The sequence below is a fragment of the Biomphalaria glabrata genome, chromosome 11 (assembly GCF_947242115.1).
Source record: "Biomphalaria glabrata chromosome 11, xgBioGlab47.1, whole genome shotgun sequence".
Classification (NCBI taxonomy): Eukaryota; Metazoa; Mollusca; class Gastropoda; family Planorbidae; genus Biomphalaria; species Biomphalaria glabrata.
This window is the reverse complement of record NC_074721.1, coordinates 25,461,589-25,478,138: the sequence shown is the minus strand read 5'-3', so window position 1 is coordinate 25,478,138 and position 16,550 is coordinate 25,461,589. Positions and strand designations below refer to the sequence as shown.

The 16,550-nt window shown below is 34.3% G+C and overlaps 2 protein-coding genes across 8 annotated transcripts in view; one reads left to right on the top strand and one right to left on the bottom strand.

Annotated features, from left to right (window-relative positions):
* Positions 1–8,364, top strand: part of LOC106054863 (YEATS domain-containing protein 2-like) — a 42,967-nt gene extending 34,603 nt beyond the window's left edge. For all 6 annotated transcript variants that reach the window (XM_056004772.1, XM_056004773.1, XM_056004769.1 and 3 more), the window contains 2 exons: positions 6,004–6,068; positions 6,378–8,364. In XM_056004772.1, coding sequence (XP_055860747.1) covers positions 6,004–6,068; positions 6,378–6,501 — 189 coding nt within the window. In that variant the 3' untranslated portion in view covers positions 6,502–8,364. The remainder of the gene's footprint in view (positions 1–6,003; positions 6,069–6,377) is intronic.
* Positions 8,365–8,686: 322 nt separating this feature from the next.
* Positions 8,687–16,550, bottom strand: part of LOC106054862 (uncharacterized) — a 19,062-nt gene continuing 11,198 nt past the window's right edge. For both annotated transcript variants that reach the window (XM_013210932.2, XM_013210930.2), the window contains 2 exons: positions 11,957–12,160; positions 8,687–11,056 (listed from right to left, as the gene is read on the bottom strand). In XM_013210932.2, the coding sequence (XP_013066386.2) occupies positions 10,822–11,056; positions 11,957–12,160 (439 nt within the window). In that variant the 3' untranslated portion in view covers positions 8,687–10,821. The remainder of the gene's footprint in view (positions 11,057–11,956; positions 12,161–16,550) is intronic.

Sequence of the window (16,550 nt, the reverse complement as noted above, 5' to 3'; positions counted from 1 at the left end):
CTGCTCCCTTGTCTTCCCAACATGCTCAGCTTTCTTCATCTGCTCCTTTGTCTTCCCAACATGCTCAGCTTTCTTCATCTGCTCCCTTGTCTTCCCAACATGCTCAACTTTCTTCATCTGCTCCCTTGTCTTCCCGACATGCTCAACTTTCTTCATCTGCTCCCTTGTCTTCCCAACATGCTCAACTTTCTTCATCTGCTCCCTTGTCTTCCCAACATGCTCAACTTTCTTCATCTGCTCCCTTGTCTTCCCAACATGCTCAACTTTCTTCATCTGCTCCCTTGTCTTCCCAACATGCTCAACTTTCTTCATCTGCTCCCTTGTCTTCCCAACATCCTCAGCTTTCTTCATCTGCTCCTTTGTCTTCCCAACATCCTCAGCTTTCTTCATCTGCTCCCTTGTCTTCCCAACATGCTCAACTTTCTTCATCTGCTCCCTTGTCTTCCCAACATGCTCAACTTTCTTCATCTGCTCCCTTGTCTTCCCAACATCCTCAGCTTTCTTCATCTGCTCCTTTGTCTTCCCAACATCCTCAACTTTCTTCATCTGCTCCTTTGTCTTCCCAACATGCTCAGCTTTCTTCATCTGCTCCTTTGTCTTCCCAACATGCTCAACTTTCTTCATCTGCTCCCTTGTCTTCCCAACATGCTCAGCTTTCTTCATCTGCTCCTTTGTCTTCCCAACATGCTCAGCTTTCTTCATCTGCTCCTTTGTCTTCCCAACATGCTCAGCTTTCTTTATCTGCTCCTTTGTCTTCCCAACATGCTCAGCTTTCTTCATCTGCTCCCTTGTCTTCCCAACATCCTCAGCTTTCTTCATCTGCTCCTTTGTCTTCCCAACATGCTCAGCTTTCTTCATCTGCTCCTTTGTCTTCCCAACATCCTCAGCTTTCTTCATCTGCTCCCTTTTTTTCCCAACATGCTCAACTTTCTTCATCTGCTCCTATGTCTTCCCAACATCCTCAGCTTTCTTCATCTGCTCCCTTGTCTTCCCAACATGCTCAGCTTTCTTCATCTGCTCCTTTGTCTTCCCAACATGCTCAACTTTCTTCATCTGCTCCTTTGTCTTCCCAACATCCTCAACTTTCTTCATCTGCTCCCTTGTCTTCCCAACATGCTCAGCTTTCTTCATCTGCTCCCTTGTCTTCCCAACATGCTCAACTTTCTTCATCTGCTCCCTTGTCTTCCCAACATCCTCAGCTTTCTTCATCTGCTCCTTTGTCTTCCCAACATCCTCAACTTTCTTCATCTGCTCCTTTGTCTTCCCAACATGCTCAGCTTTCTTCATCTGCTCCTTTGTCTTCCCAACATGCTCAACTTTCTTCATCTGCTCCCTTGTCTTCCCAACATGCTCAGCTTTCTTCATCTGCTCCCTTGTCTTCCCAACATCCTCAGCTTTCTTCATCTGCTCCTTTGTCTTCCCAACATCCTCAACTTTCTTCATCTGCTCCTTTGTCTTCCCAACATCCTCAGCTTTCTTCATCTGCTCCTTTGTCTTCCCAACATCCTCAGCTTTCTTCATCTGCTCCCTTGTCTTCCCAACATCCTCAGCTTTCTTCATCTGCTCCTTTGTCTTCCCAACATCCTCAGCTTTCTTCATCTGCTCCCTTGTCTTCCCAACATCCTCAGCTTTCTTCATCTGCTCCTTTGTCTTCCCAACATCCTCAACTTTCTTCATCTGCTCCTTTGTCTTCCCAACATGCTCAGCTTTCTTCATCTGCTCCTTTGTCTTCCCAACATGCTCAGCTTTCTTCATCTGCTCCCTTGTCTTCCCAACATGCTCAACTTTCTTCATCTGCTCCTTTGTCTTCCCAACATCCTCAACTTTCTTCATCTGCTCCTTTGTCTTCCCAACATGCTCAGCTTTCTTCATCTGCTCCTTTGTCTTCCCAACATGCTCAGCTTTCTTCATCTGCTCCCTTGTCTTCCCAACATGCTCAGCTTTCTTCATCTGCTCCTTTGTCTTCCCAACATGCTCAGCTTTCTTCATCTGCTCCCTTGTCTTCCCAACATCCTCAACTTTCTTCATCTGCTCCTTTGTCTTCCCAACATGCTCAGCTTTCTTCATCTGCTCCTTTGTCTTCCCAACATCCTCAGCTTTCTTCATCTGCTCCCTTTTTTTCCCAACATGCTCAACTTTCTTCATCTGCTCCTTTGTCTTCCCAACATGCTCAGCTTTCTTCATCTGCTCCTTTGTCTTCCCAACATGCTCAGCTTTCTTCATCTGCTCCCTTGTCTTCCCAACATGCTCAGCTTTCTTCATCTGCTCCTTTGTCTTCCCAACATGCTCAGCTTTCTTCATCTGCTCCCTTGTCTTCCCAACATCCTCAACTTTCTTCATCTGCTCCTTTGTCTTCCCAACATGCTCAGCTTTCTTCATCTGCTCCTTTGTCTTCCCAACATCCTCAGCTTTCTTCATCTGCTCCCTTTTTTTCCCAACATGCTCAACTTTCTTCATCTGCTCCTTTGTCTTCCCAACATGCTCAACTTTCTTCATCTGCTCCTTTGTCTTTCCAACATGCTCAGCTTTGCTGATGACTGACCTCTTTCAGGTTTGGTTGGGCTAGCCCACTTTCTTTACAAATTTCAATGCCTTGCAACATTGGTAGTTTGTTTTTCAGGGTGTTAATTCTTGTAAAAATAAATTTGTTGTTATTATTTCTTTTTTTTTTAGAGAAATTTACTTTGTATCTCATGTAAATGTAACTTGACTTAAAATACAGATAATCAGAAAACAGTTTTATTTCTAGATTCAATATGAATAAATTAACAAATCCAAATAATAAAAAATAAAACACAATGAATATAATTAAGACACATCAATAGTATGAGAAAAATAATCCAACTTCCACTTTTCTAATTATATATATTGTAATGACCTCTCTGTAATCCAACTTCCACTTTTCTAATTATATATATTGTAATGACCTCTCTGTAATCCAACTTCCACTTTTCTAATTATATATATTGTAATGACTTCTCTGTAATCCAACTTCCACTTTTCTAATTATATATATTGTAATGACCTCTCTGTAATCCAACTTCCACTTTTCTAATTATATATATTGTAATGACCTCTATCAGACACACTTCAAAACACAACCAACTCAAGGAACTTGACAAAATCAGCTCTCAATAATGTAACTTTTAAATGTCGGATAGATCAACAGCCAATACCTTACAATTGGCAACATATTAGACCAACTGTGCAAATGCTTCACCATGAATAATTATATTGCATTAGAAACTATGTGTTGCTTCACTCTACTGGCCTCTCAATCTCGTCCTAGACTCATACTGGATTCTGTTGTTATGAATTGACTTTACTCTGGACTTACTGTTCCAGACTAAATTGTGAAGCCTGAATCTTCTTTACTCTGACAATATCACTCTTTATATAGTGTCCTGCAGCCCTTCTCAAAAATGATTAAACATTGTTAGTCTCTTCTGGAGTATTACATGACTTCATCACGCATGAATTGCATGAGTAGTGTGTTCAATACACAGATCTTTCCTGAAGTGTTGCCCCTTGTCAGGGTTCACTGCTCACCTTGCACTGGCTGCATTATCTGTGTCAGCTGACTATACAAACAATTACCCATGCCCGCATTGTCCCTAGTCATAACAATAGAGAGAGTAACTATATACTATTTACAAGTCCAGAGCTAATGAGAAACTTTTTAGTTGAGTTGATTGACCTAGAATTGAAACATTTAATTTTTCTATTCACACAAGATAATTTTAGAATTTTTTACTCTTTACCATATAGTAGTTAAGTTTATTCATCTCTTTTTACTAGTTGTACTCTATGTGACAATAGGACTGTATTGATCCTTAGTGTATTTTATTTGAAATAATAAACTCATAATTTACATGTGACAAAGTTTATCCCAGATTGTTCTTATTTAATGATTTGATTGCCAGGGGAAGAAAAGAGTGTTTGTGTCTGTTTGTCTTTGCTATCGGTGTCTTGTATCTTTTTGGTGATGGTAAAATCATAAAATCCTGACACAAAGGGTGATTCTTTATTTCGAGGATCTTGTTAGCTTTTTTTATAGATGTTTGTCTCAAACAACTGCCCAAATGGGGTTTGTTTTTTGCCAATGATTTTACCAGCAGCATTTAGGATTCTATAAAGTTTATTCTTATTTTTAATGCTCAGATTGCCATACCAGGCAGTGATATTGAAACTTAAAATATTGAAGATATGAGCGTGATAAAACATAGATGAAGCAGATGTCATAGCTATTATTGGTTGTTTAGTTTCATTGCAGTTGGAGTCATCTGCTTGACTTCATTGCATCTTGTTATTGTTCCAATAGATTTACCTCTAGTTTTAATTAGTAACACATTTTGATGTAATTTTGTTCTAAAAAAAAGCACATGGTTTTTAATGATCAATTTTATGTTGCAAGTTACATTCTATTCCTCATGATTGGAAACTTCCTATTGGTTCAAGTACATTATAGTAAATAAAGCAAGCTGGTCTTTAAAGCGTTTCCGTGGGGCACCTCTGTTATGTTGACCACTTTTCAGCTCACCTGACTGCAGGTGGCTTCAGAGCATGACAGCTGGAGGTTACTTACAAAGGTCGCAGGATATGCTTTTGAGACCACTAGCGGACAAATGTTATGCCTGTGCGGGATGTGGCAAAATTTGTAGGTTGCAGCAAGGGCATTCCTTATTCATCTTTGGACTTGAAGACAAGCCTTATTATCATAGTAAATAAGCTATTTAACTGTTTGCAGTCGTGCATTATGTTCTTGAAGTGTGGAACTAATTACTTGTTGTTATCCTCGTAAACGCTTTCAAATTACACTCAGTCAGGATTGAACCTGTTCTTACACTTGTTTATTTTCAAACAAGAAAATGCTTGTTCACAGATTTATGTGGACCCAAATAATGTGAAAGTTTAGCAGCAAATTTTTAAAGTGTAGAAATGCAGCTTCTGTCAAAGACCCATAAAAACTCCAGTGGAAGAGCTGACTTGAACTTATCTTTCAGTCATAATTTGCTTGGAAGTAAATCCTCTGGAGCTAAATCAGTTTCTGCACTAAATGGATTATAAAGGAATCCAAACAACTTTTTTACTTTTTTTAACCTTTTCACTAGAAATAGTTTCATCTTTCATGACTAAACTTGTTTTCACTTGCTTGCCTGGAGAAATGGGAAAGCTTTTTTAACAAGATTTAACATGGTGTCTTTGAATGTTTGGACATATTGCCAATTAGGTTAATCCTTTACTTTTTAGAATGACATGTATAGACAATGTTTCTGCCATGAGCAGACCTGTCTATAGTAGATTATGATGACTTTAATCTTAATTCAACAAATAATAATATATCAATAATAACCTTGTTTACATTACTCCATTTTTGGGTCCTTCTCTATCTCCCTCTTTCAACACACATTTGCACCAGTCCACATTCACCCTATGCTGCACACGTAACACGCCCCTTGTTTGACAAGTTTGATGTGTATTAAATGTCTATCAGCCCGTTTTTTCAAACAATAGTAAACAAACACTTCAATAACCTGTACTAAGAAACACAAGAATTCTAACAAAGCTCAATAACAACTACATTCGTCTATTACACCTGTACAAAACACCATCATTCCAGGACTTTAATCTTGATTCAACAAATAATATTTCAATAATAACATCATATACATTACATTCCATTTTCAAATCCTTCCCTATCTTCCTTTTTCAACACGTATTTGCACCATTCCACATTCACACTATGCTGCGCATGTAACAGTTTCTTTAGCCTCTTCATCATAAGATCAGAAGTTTCAACAATTTATATAGATATATACAGATATATTTTTAATATTTATATGCATATATATAATCTGTGGGCAGGCCTAATTTCTGTAGGTGTCTGCAGCCCACATAAAATGCCATGGTGGGCCGGTCATAATTTTCCCGCCCCTGATGTAGATTTGCCTTGACTTTAGAATGATGTGTTTTATCATTTGTTTCTTTCTTGATCTTCACTAGGCTATGGTAGAATTTGCTTCAGACATCATAAGAGAAGCTTCTTCAGTTCTGTCACAGACCAAGAGGTCAGACAATTATCTTCATTGATTTTAGACAATTTTTTAATGCATGCATTAAGCCTGTTAATGAGGTTTTATTCTTTTAATGAAGAAATAAATTTTATCAACAAGCTTTCAATCTTGTTTACAAATAGATTGATAGATATAATTAATGATTTGTGTAGTGTATTTTCAACTTATGAAGAATTGCAAGGTGATTATCTCCCATGCAAAGCATTATTACTTAAAGAATAAAACTTTTGCTCTTTAAACTATTCATACTTTGTTTTCAATGAAATAAATTTCTGTATTGATTCATTTTGTATTTGTCTACAGAACGTCTGATCCAGTTCTGAGCAGACAGATTGTTCACTTAACATTAACTCAACTTCCTGAAGCTGGATTTTGTTGTGACAAATTTCTTGGGAAAGAAGACAATATTGAGTGTGGCATTAGGTGACAGCTCACATCTATGGACTTGGGAATATATATATATATAGTGTTAGTCAAAGATGTCAAGATATAATAAAGATAAAATCTGCTTACTGTAGATCATGAAATAAATGTAATGAAAGAGTCTATTAATGTTATAATAAAAAAAATTCTTTTAATGACCATATCACTGTTTAACTAGGTCATTTTATTTATCATTTATTAAATTATGACCTTACTCCAGTGTTTCCCAAAGTGGGGTATGCGTACCCCCAGGGGTATGAGAAGAGTTTTTGAAGGGGATATGTGCTGCAAATCATTAACTATGCTGATTTTGTTTAAAATATGCACTTTTTACTTTTAAATATATGGAGAAATTGAGTTTCTTTTTCATACCTATGGCTATCTTAAAGGAAAAATTCTAATCAATTATTTGAAATTATACAATTGTTAATGATATATTTCAGATAAAAAAAATTTTTTGGACTAAAATATTCATATTAAATATTTACTTTAAAAAAAAAAATATAAGGAAAATGGGATTAAGTTTACACATACTATATATCTTTCTAGTAAATATGGCGTGCTATTAGATATCAGTAGTATAAGCCTACATGGAATTTTATTAACTCTTTCCAAAACGTGTATGGGCTTAAAAAAATCCTGACCTGGGGTCACCACTTACTTAAATCTGGCCCTGGTTCTACAACATCATTTTGATTACACATCTGGATAGGCAAACAGGTAGCAAATATGGCCCTTTTCAGATTACGTTGGGTGATCTTTTCACTTAGTTATTAAATCTAATCAAGGGTGAGGCAGAAAGAGAGATCTGACAACCCAGTCCAGCAAGTCTGCCATGCTGTTCCACAAGGGTGCCGTCATCAGAGACATGTGGCTGTAATGAGAGTCCTTCCATGGCTTTGTGGCGGATACAGAATGGGAATGAAGAAATTGGTCGTGGTTGGTGTAGCCTTCAGTTGCTTCTAGATAGTGGGCCCAGGATCGGAGTCTGCACACTACGTATGTGTCTCAACTTCTCAACCCAATTGTAATAACTGTCGCTGCCATTGTGGAACCTTCAGACAGGTCTTGGAGTGAAGAGCTCCCGATTCACTCCTGGCTTTAGAAGAAATCCTTTCTAAAAGTCAAAGGAATAATGGAGCAAACTATTGGACGTGGAACCGCATCTCAGATTAAAATTAACAACCAGGGAACCAAATTAAGATGCTCTGTCATCTCATCACAACAATTTTATTATTCTCATTGATCCAAATAAATGTAATATATAATATAGCATTTATTTATATTTTTTATGAACAATTTGTTTTATGTTTATTTTTTTATTTTTGGGTGGGGGAGGGATGGGGCAAGAGGTACTTCAGAGTTATCAAAATTATTGACATTTGTAAAGTGTAATGTAAAGTCTAATGCAAATAGAGTTCTGGTTGTAATAAGTAATTTGAATATTTTAAAGATGGAAAAGATGTGTAAAACTTCATCTGTTTATTGAGTCCAAATTAATATCATTTAGAATATTCAACTAAACTCTTTTGTGTTTATCAATGACACTGTGACTGATCAGTACATTCAGCAATGAGATTAGTTTGAATCTTTCCGTATGCAGATTCTATCAAAGTTCATTTTGTACAGGTCTTGTCCAAATGACACGAAATTATTGGAAGAAAAAAATATTATGCCAATTTCATAAATGTGTACATGAGTGCGAAAAGTTGACTTTAACAAAGAGTTTATTGAGGTTACTACTCATGGAAAAATACTCCGTGCTTCAATATTTTGACATTGCTATTGTATCTGTTTGAACTTGTCAATACAATTTAAAAGCAATAAAAATATTTTTAATAATTTGAAATAAAAAAATCTAGATTTTTTTTCTTTCTGTTTTCTTTTTTAAAAAATTTTTTTTAAAAATTTTTTTGGAGTTTTAGATTTCTAAACTGGATTGGTTGAGAACAAGAAATGGTAAGAGGTTGATAAATCATTAACATGACAGGATGAAGAGCACTACTCAGTAACTCTGCATGAACTTAAAAGCACAAACCATTTCAAAACAAAATTACACTCAAATAATTTTATTGTATTTTGCAGTTGTAAATTTATTTTGTTCAAGTTGGATTTTAGCAAATCTAAATTTTCAACCATGCAATTGTAACATTTTAGAATGCACTTTTACAAATAATTTTTCAATTACATTTCCATATAATAAAAGATTTATTTCAAAGCAAGATAAATTCATTAGAAATGTACATTTGGTCTTTGACATTTCTCAATTCAAAAAATTAAATTAATAATTATTAAATTATAAGAAATTCTATTTAAATATCAAATTGTACCAGACAGTTCATTTAGAATTAATAGTTAACTAAAGTATTATTCATTTCACAACTATTCAAAACTTTGTCAATAAATGTAGAGTAGAATATGGTGTAAAAATGTAATGAATCCATCAAGTTTCAAAGAATTTGTTCCTTATCTAAACATTATCAATCTGGAATTCTCATCATAATTTGCTTCCATTAGACTAGGTTACAGTCAACTTGGCCATTGGAACTAAAGAGATTTTAAGCTAAGCTACAGTCAGCTTCTTTTACATAGTGATCTTTCTGCAAACTAAAGCTAGACATTTAAACCTGGTAGAAACAGCAGAAGTTCTACATTCCAAAACAATTGATAAGACTAATTTTATCTACCTCTTTTCAATATTAAATCACAACACTTCATTTAAAAATGGTAATGTTGAGGTCAAGGAATAGAGTAAATAGGTTTATAGTACAATAACAGCTGGCATCTTTGTAGCAAATACCAGTACATAATTGTTTGTAGTTGAATGTTGCAATCTTTAACAATATTTTAAACAAATGAACATTGTTTATGTAAAAGTATTTTTAACAAAATAACAAAGGTAGTTTGTGTTTTCACACAAACTCATAGGCAACCAGATATGAAATGCAAACATAGAGATGAAATTAGATTACAATAGCTTTTGTTCTTTGACAAATGATTATGTTACTGATGACATATTATAATAGTAGTTGGAAGTAGTTTTACTACAAGGAACTTAGTATAACTGCAGGTTAACAAAATATTGAAAACTTTCATGTGTTTATATCAGAAACTATGAACTATAGAATAAACCACAACTTTTCCTCAATTCACAAAGTTTAATTTAAATTTAATTTAAAGCAGGATGCACGAAGTCCTGTTTGTTGCCTATCTGAATATGGTTAGCATGTAGACATTGAAATTGGAGAAATTGATTGAAACATAGAAGGTGACATGCAGAGTAGCCTATGTGTATACAATGAGCATTTTTAGTCTTTTTAATTATTGATACAATAAAGGTCTGCATATATTATTTAAAAAAAAAAAGTATTCACATTAAGAAGATTTAAATAGCCTTTACCCATTTTCAGCATGGGTACTACAAAATATGATGAAGTTGGATTTTCAACAGCACTTTTAGTTTTTGAGATCCAGCAAAATAAGCTGATGATAGGAAGTCCACACCAAACTAATAGCACCTCTACTTTCAAGGAGCACTTTAAAATGACAGCAATATTTAAAAACAAAATATTTCATCTATAAAATCTACAACTAATTTATTTTTATACAATATGTGTGTATCCTAGTGTGTATGTATATATATAGAAACATGTCTCTAAATGATTGTACAAACATACAGAACAAGATGTAGCAGATTGTTGACTAGTTGTCTGATACATTCTCTCATGATTCATTGAGATTTTGTTGAGACAGCCAATAAATTAGACAAGAAAATTTTCAAAGAGTATTTTTAATTATTTCACAATGTTGATTTCACTAGAAGCTAACAAAATAATTGTATAATTCAACACCAACATGTTGCTAGTTAAATTATGAAAATAATGATTCTATAAAAAGTAAACAAAATATTACATGTTATATATATATCAATTAAGTTACCATTATTTGGTGTCAGACAATTTAGAAACATTAAAATTTTGGTTTAGATTGCAGTTATAAAAAAATTAACATTTTCTGGAAGTTTAAAAATGTTTAAACTGTTTTAACTGGAATGTAAATGGTGTGTATACATTTTAATTGTACATTTTGTGGATATGCTTAATGACCTTAATGAAAATTGAAATATTGATACATATTAGGTATGTTGTACATTTGTACACATGTTTCTATAATAAATATGGCTCGACAGCTATAGTATATTTACATGAACCAAATACATACAAATATACATATAACCAAAATATTCATCCATAATGTAAGTCTATACATTCATACAATCACAAAGAGTCAGCACCGTTGGACATGATCAGGACGAGATGAAGGTTTACTCTACACCTTTAAACACCTTCAATCTGCACATCATGTTCAGAAATTTGTGGAGATCTATGGTCTTGGAGTCACCAGCAGTGGTCTTAAGGAACATGGCAATTTCATCTTCTGACAGTTTGCCCTTTCCACTGTCTACATTTTTCAAGGCCTCAAAAGCTCTTTCAATATCTACAGTTCCTGAGCCATCTTGTTCTTCAAGTTTACGGAAGAGTTCAATCATGTCATGAGCACTGAAAAGTAAATATGCATATGTAGCAATAGACTTTCACTTAATTTACATTATAGCATAAACTGAAAAACCTCATTTTAAAATTACGTAATAATAATGTAACAATGTTTTGTTTTTAGTTGTTACATTAAAATAAGTTATTTTATGACAGAATCTTAAAGGTAGCCAGTTTATTGCTTTGGTTGTAGAATTATGAGCTTGTTTGTTTTACAGACAGGATTCGAACCCTGGATATCAAGGTGACAATTCAAAGCTGAGTCTTTGAAAGTGTTTGTTACTTTCTCTATTAATATAGCTAACAATAATCTAGGCAAGCGTTAAGAAGTCTTAACACTATATTACCTCTACATCCCATGAGCCACTTGATATCAAAGTGAAAATTCTTAAACTGCAGTCAAATACTTTTAGCTTACTAGGATGCTAGACCTCACTAGGATGAATGAAGATACTATTTTTATGTTATTTTGTTTAAAATTCCATTCACTACCCCCATTTGTTTTGTTTCTTTTCTTGTAAAAGGTAAAAAAAATGTGCAGGCTATAAGGCAAATCTCAAGAGAATTTTAAATGTTTGCTAATTCTCTACTGTTAACAAAAAAAAATCTGATTTGACTACCCTGCCCTATATTAACAACAAAGAAATAAAACTTTTGTGGTCCTTGCAACAGACAGAACTTTAGCTAAGAGGAAAAAAAATTTAAACAAGTGTCTCGCCAAAAAGTAGCTTTTGAAAAACCTAAATAGAGTTTCTAGATCTATATCTATATCTAGAGTAGAGGCTTCTCAATGAATGGCCATAAGAGTCCTATAATTATGGGATAGAAGTATACCCTAAGTGCCTAGAATTTTAACTCCAATAGTAGATGGTAAAAGTAAAACCTACAATATCGTATCCAACTTACTTGGCTCCAATTGTCTGGTAAAATTGTCTAAACTCCCAAAGACTCAAAACATCATTATGATCTTTGTCAAATGCCTGGAAGAAAATCTGAGCCTCACTTTCTGTTAAATTGAACTCTGTCATCAACATACTCATTGCTTCTGGTTTCTTTAACCGTCTGGCAAAACTCGACTGATATTTACTGAAGATGGACAGGGCTTCATCTCTAGATCAAAGAAATAGAAATTGTTGTACCAAACTGCAGACAAATGTAAGCTTATGGTTTCATGATATAGGTTGACACACTTGGTGACTAGAAATTTCCAGGCATATTATTTACATTCTTCTATTTTAGGCCACTTTTGCCATATTTATTAGATCTTAAGATTTAAATGGATCACAAATTTTTCCTTTTTTGTATTTGAATTTTTTTTTCGGGCAAGGTATAAACTAGAAAATACTTTAGTATGCAATGCACTCCTTCCTCTCCCCCGCCAGCCCCGAGTCTCACCAACATTTATGTCTAAACTTGGCTAGAAAATCTTGGTCTCTTGGTCATACGCAGCCCTACAGTGTAACTCAGTCTACTGGATGTACACAGCAGACTAATATTGTTAGAGGAATTAACAAAGTCAGTCAACATAGACCAGGATTAATGAAGGCCTTTGATGTTTATTTAACGGGAGACTCAAGGGACACGCAGGAACTGATGACACATAAAGCTAGGCTGTACACTCTCTCACTCTCTCAACATACTCTCTCACCATACTCTCTCCATATGAAGGGCGTTGAATTACGCGGAACATATAGACCCTACTGTCTCCATATGTATGCAGTTGAATTGTGTTCGACAATGTAGGCCTAGCAGTCTACAAGTATTATTTTTTAAAATGTTTTTTTTAATTTTTTTTTTGTTAAATGTTTAAATGTCGCTTTATACAAGGATTAACATACAAATTGAATTAGAATTTTAGAATGAGATGTTCAGGAGAAGTTTGAGTCGGCCAGAAGAAAAAAAAAACAATAACTTGGCAGAGTTTACGTCATTGATTAAGATGCATGACAAGATTGACCCAGGGACACTCGTATGACGTAATCATCTTTTTTTTTTTTTTTGAAAAGCAACGCCTGTATTAAATAACATAGATAAGTGATACACACACACACACAAAACATATATATATCAAAGAAAGCGCTTCAGGGACACCCTCAAAGCTTCTCAGCATAGACCCAGGCACCTGGGAGACAGAGGCACATGACAGAGCATCATGGCGTCGCGCTGTGAAAACTGGCGCACAGGTTGCTGAGGAAAAAAGAACTACGCTGGCAGAAGAAAAACGCCAGAAAAGAAAAGCAAGGCAAACGACACTAGCTCCAGCTGGAATAACCTGCCCAGTGTGCGGCCGAACTTTCCGGGCTCACATAGGTCTCACCAGCCACATGAGGAGGCATAAAACCCCAGTGCAAAGCCCTCAGCCCCCTGGATGACAAAGTGGTCATCATCGAACCACGATGGACGAACTATATAAATAAATAAATATATATATATATATATATATAATATATATAGGGTGGCCCAAAAGTAGGTTGACTATATTTTGTTTATTTGACACTAGAACACTGGGAAACTCGTTTAGTTAGCATTAGGCCTACATACTAAAATAAATTCTAATCAACAAAGACAAAAGTTGTTTATGTAAGTTGGTATGTATATAACCAGTCACGAAATCAAAATATAGATTTTCTGGACTAAATATGGATACTAAATAAATATAGGCTATTCTTCTATACTACAAAGTAGAAAGTAAGGCGTATGTATTATGTATGTATGTATGTCCCGCATAGAAATCAAAACCGTTTGACAGTGATACGCAAATTTAGACCCGCGGGCCGCGGGTAACATTTGGCCAGTGTTTTATAAAAGAAGGAAAATGATATTAAATTTACAATAACTCTATTTCCTTCTTTCTAAAATATGTCGTGTGCTTTTAGAAATAAGTATTATTCAGAGTGCTATAGAAGTTACCTCCCTTTTATGAGAAGTATTATACTTTTATTTTACCCTGTAAATAGCTGTCAATATGTTCGAACCAAAGACATATATGTCTATGGTTCGAACTCTATATCATATTTTGATCAAACTTCCCGAAAATGAAGACTGGAATTCGAATTCAGCTTATCGCGCAAAAAGTCTGCATATCAAATAGGCCTATTAGATCGACCAGTTGTTGTGACTGGTTTCGACTTTCAGATTCAATTTGAAATCAAATCCAGATAAGTTTTATGTTGGCAATTGTTTCAAACCAAGTCAAAACTACTTTGGCCTCTAGAGAAATACGTTTCAATACATAATAGGTACACGCTAAGATCAGAGAGAATGGCGCGGCCAAAATAAGAATAAAGCATTATGTTTTGTCTTCAATCTTTGTTCCCAATCTTATCACCTCCCTTACAGTTGTCATTGTAACTTGCTGCTGTTATGTCGGTAATATTATATTCACATAGCCAGTGACATGGGCGTTACTTTTCACCATTCTAGGTAACAGGTTTCTGTTGTGTTTATCAAACTGAACAAGAGGAGGAAACTGAGACCATATCAGGTCTAACTACGGGTTGAAGGTTGTCATGGTTCACAGACGTTCACCTGACACTTTGTTCACTGAAAGCCAGTCCCTTGGCTTACAAAGAATTTTCCCTTCTAACTTTAGGTAAACAGGACATTTAAGCATAAAGGCCTATCTAGCTTTAGGTAAACAGGACATTTAGGCATAAAGGCTAAAAGCCTATCTAACTTTAGGTAAACAGGACATTTAGGCATAAAGGCCTATCTAGCTTTAGGTAAACATGACGTATCTTACTTGAAATAAACATGACACTAGGTAAGAAAGGGGCACAACTGATGCTTCAAAGTTTGACCACATTTGGTCATGACTCAGGGAAGGCGAGTTTTAAATACTTTGAAGATCCTTACGAACTTGTTTACATTGTCACAAAAATAGACAAGTGGGGACAAAAGCGCAGTCACTATTGTTTATAATCACAAAACACACACACACATTTTCAAGCATATCATGAACTATTTACAAACATACACAGTATTTCCAACAACTGTTTGCTATTTCTAGACTAGAGAGCATAGAGAGCATCTAGCAACAAAATACTAGTAAGTAAAGACAAAAAGCGGACAAACAGGTTTTGATGTTCTGTAAAGTCTAATCATTTAGACAGTGTTTAGGAATGTTTCTGTGCTCGCTTCATAAATATTTTGTATCAGAAGCAATCAATATGTAGTGGAGACAAAACAGTGTTTCAAATGGAACAAGGGAAGAAAGAAAGTGGTTTCAAGCTAACAAGCTGGTTCTATCATAACTTCTACCTAATTGGTTCTATCATAACTTCTACCTAATTGGTTCTATCATAACTTCTACCTAATTGGTTCTATCATAACTACTATCTAATTGGTTATATCATAACCTCTATCTAATTGGTTATATCATAACTTCTATCTAATTGGTTATATCATAACCTCTATCTAATTGGTTATATCATAACTTCTTTCTAATTGGTTATATCATAACCTCTATATAATTGGTTATATCATAACTTCTATCTAATTGGTTATATCATAACTTCTATCTAATTGGTTATATCATAACTTCTATCTAATTGGTTATATCATAACTTCTATCTAATTGGTTATATCATAACCTCTATATAATTGGTTATATCATAACTTCTATCTAATTGGTTATATCATAACTTCTATCTAATTGGTTATATCATAACTTCTATCTAATTGGTTATATCATAACCTCTATCTAATTGGTTATATCATAACTTCTATCTAATTGGTTATATCATAACTTCTATCTAATTGGTTATATCATAAACTCTATCTAATTGGTTATATCATAACTTCTATCTAATTGGTTCTATCATAACCTCTATCTAATTGGTTATATCATAACCTCTATCTAATTGGTTATATCATAACTTCTATTTCATTTGTTATATTATAACTTCCATTTCATTTGTTATATCATAACTTCTATCTCTTGAACACAACGTCGGTTGAAAAATAAAACCTTGATATATTTCTACAACTGTTAATACCAGTAATATAACATTGGCGATCATCTCTACGTTATTATTATGTTACATTTTTTTGACAAATAATTTGCTGTTTCAGTATTTCCTAGAATTATAAGCAATGCAAATAACGTGGATATAGATTTGCTATATAACTGACAAAATCTCTTTGACTTTGACAATGGTCATGAACTAGATCTTGTGAGGCTTCTATTTATTGTTCAACTTTTTGTTTCATTTCCTGCTTACAGTTGAGTTGAAGTCTTTTCACAAGTTATAAATTCATGTCTAAACATCAACCTAGTAAAAAGGCAATATTTCAACATGAAATCTTTTTACTTAAGGGACTTGGTTTTAATAAATAAAAGTAGACAGCAGATACATAGTTTCTCTATATTATAAAACTAACTAGAGAGTTCATTACATGACTTTTGTTGGACGTAGCCCCTTGATTGAAAGATGTTACAAGCAAAAGAATTATAAGAATAATAAAATCTACACAAAATTTAGCGAAAACACAACCATTG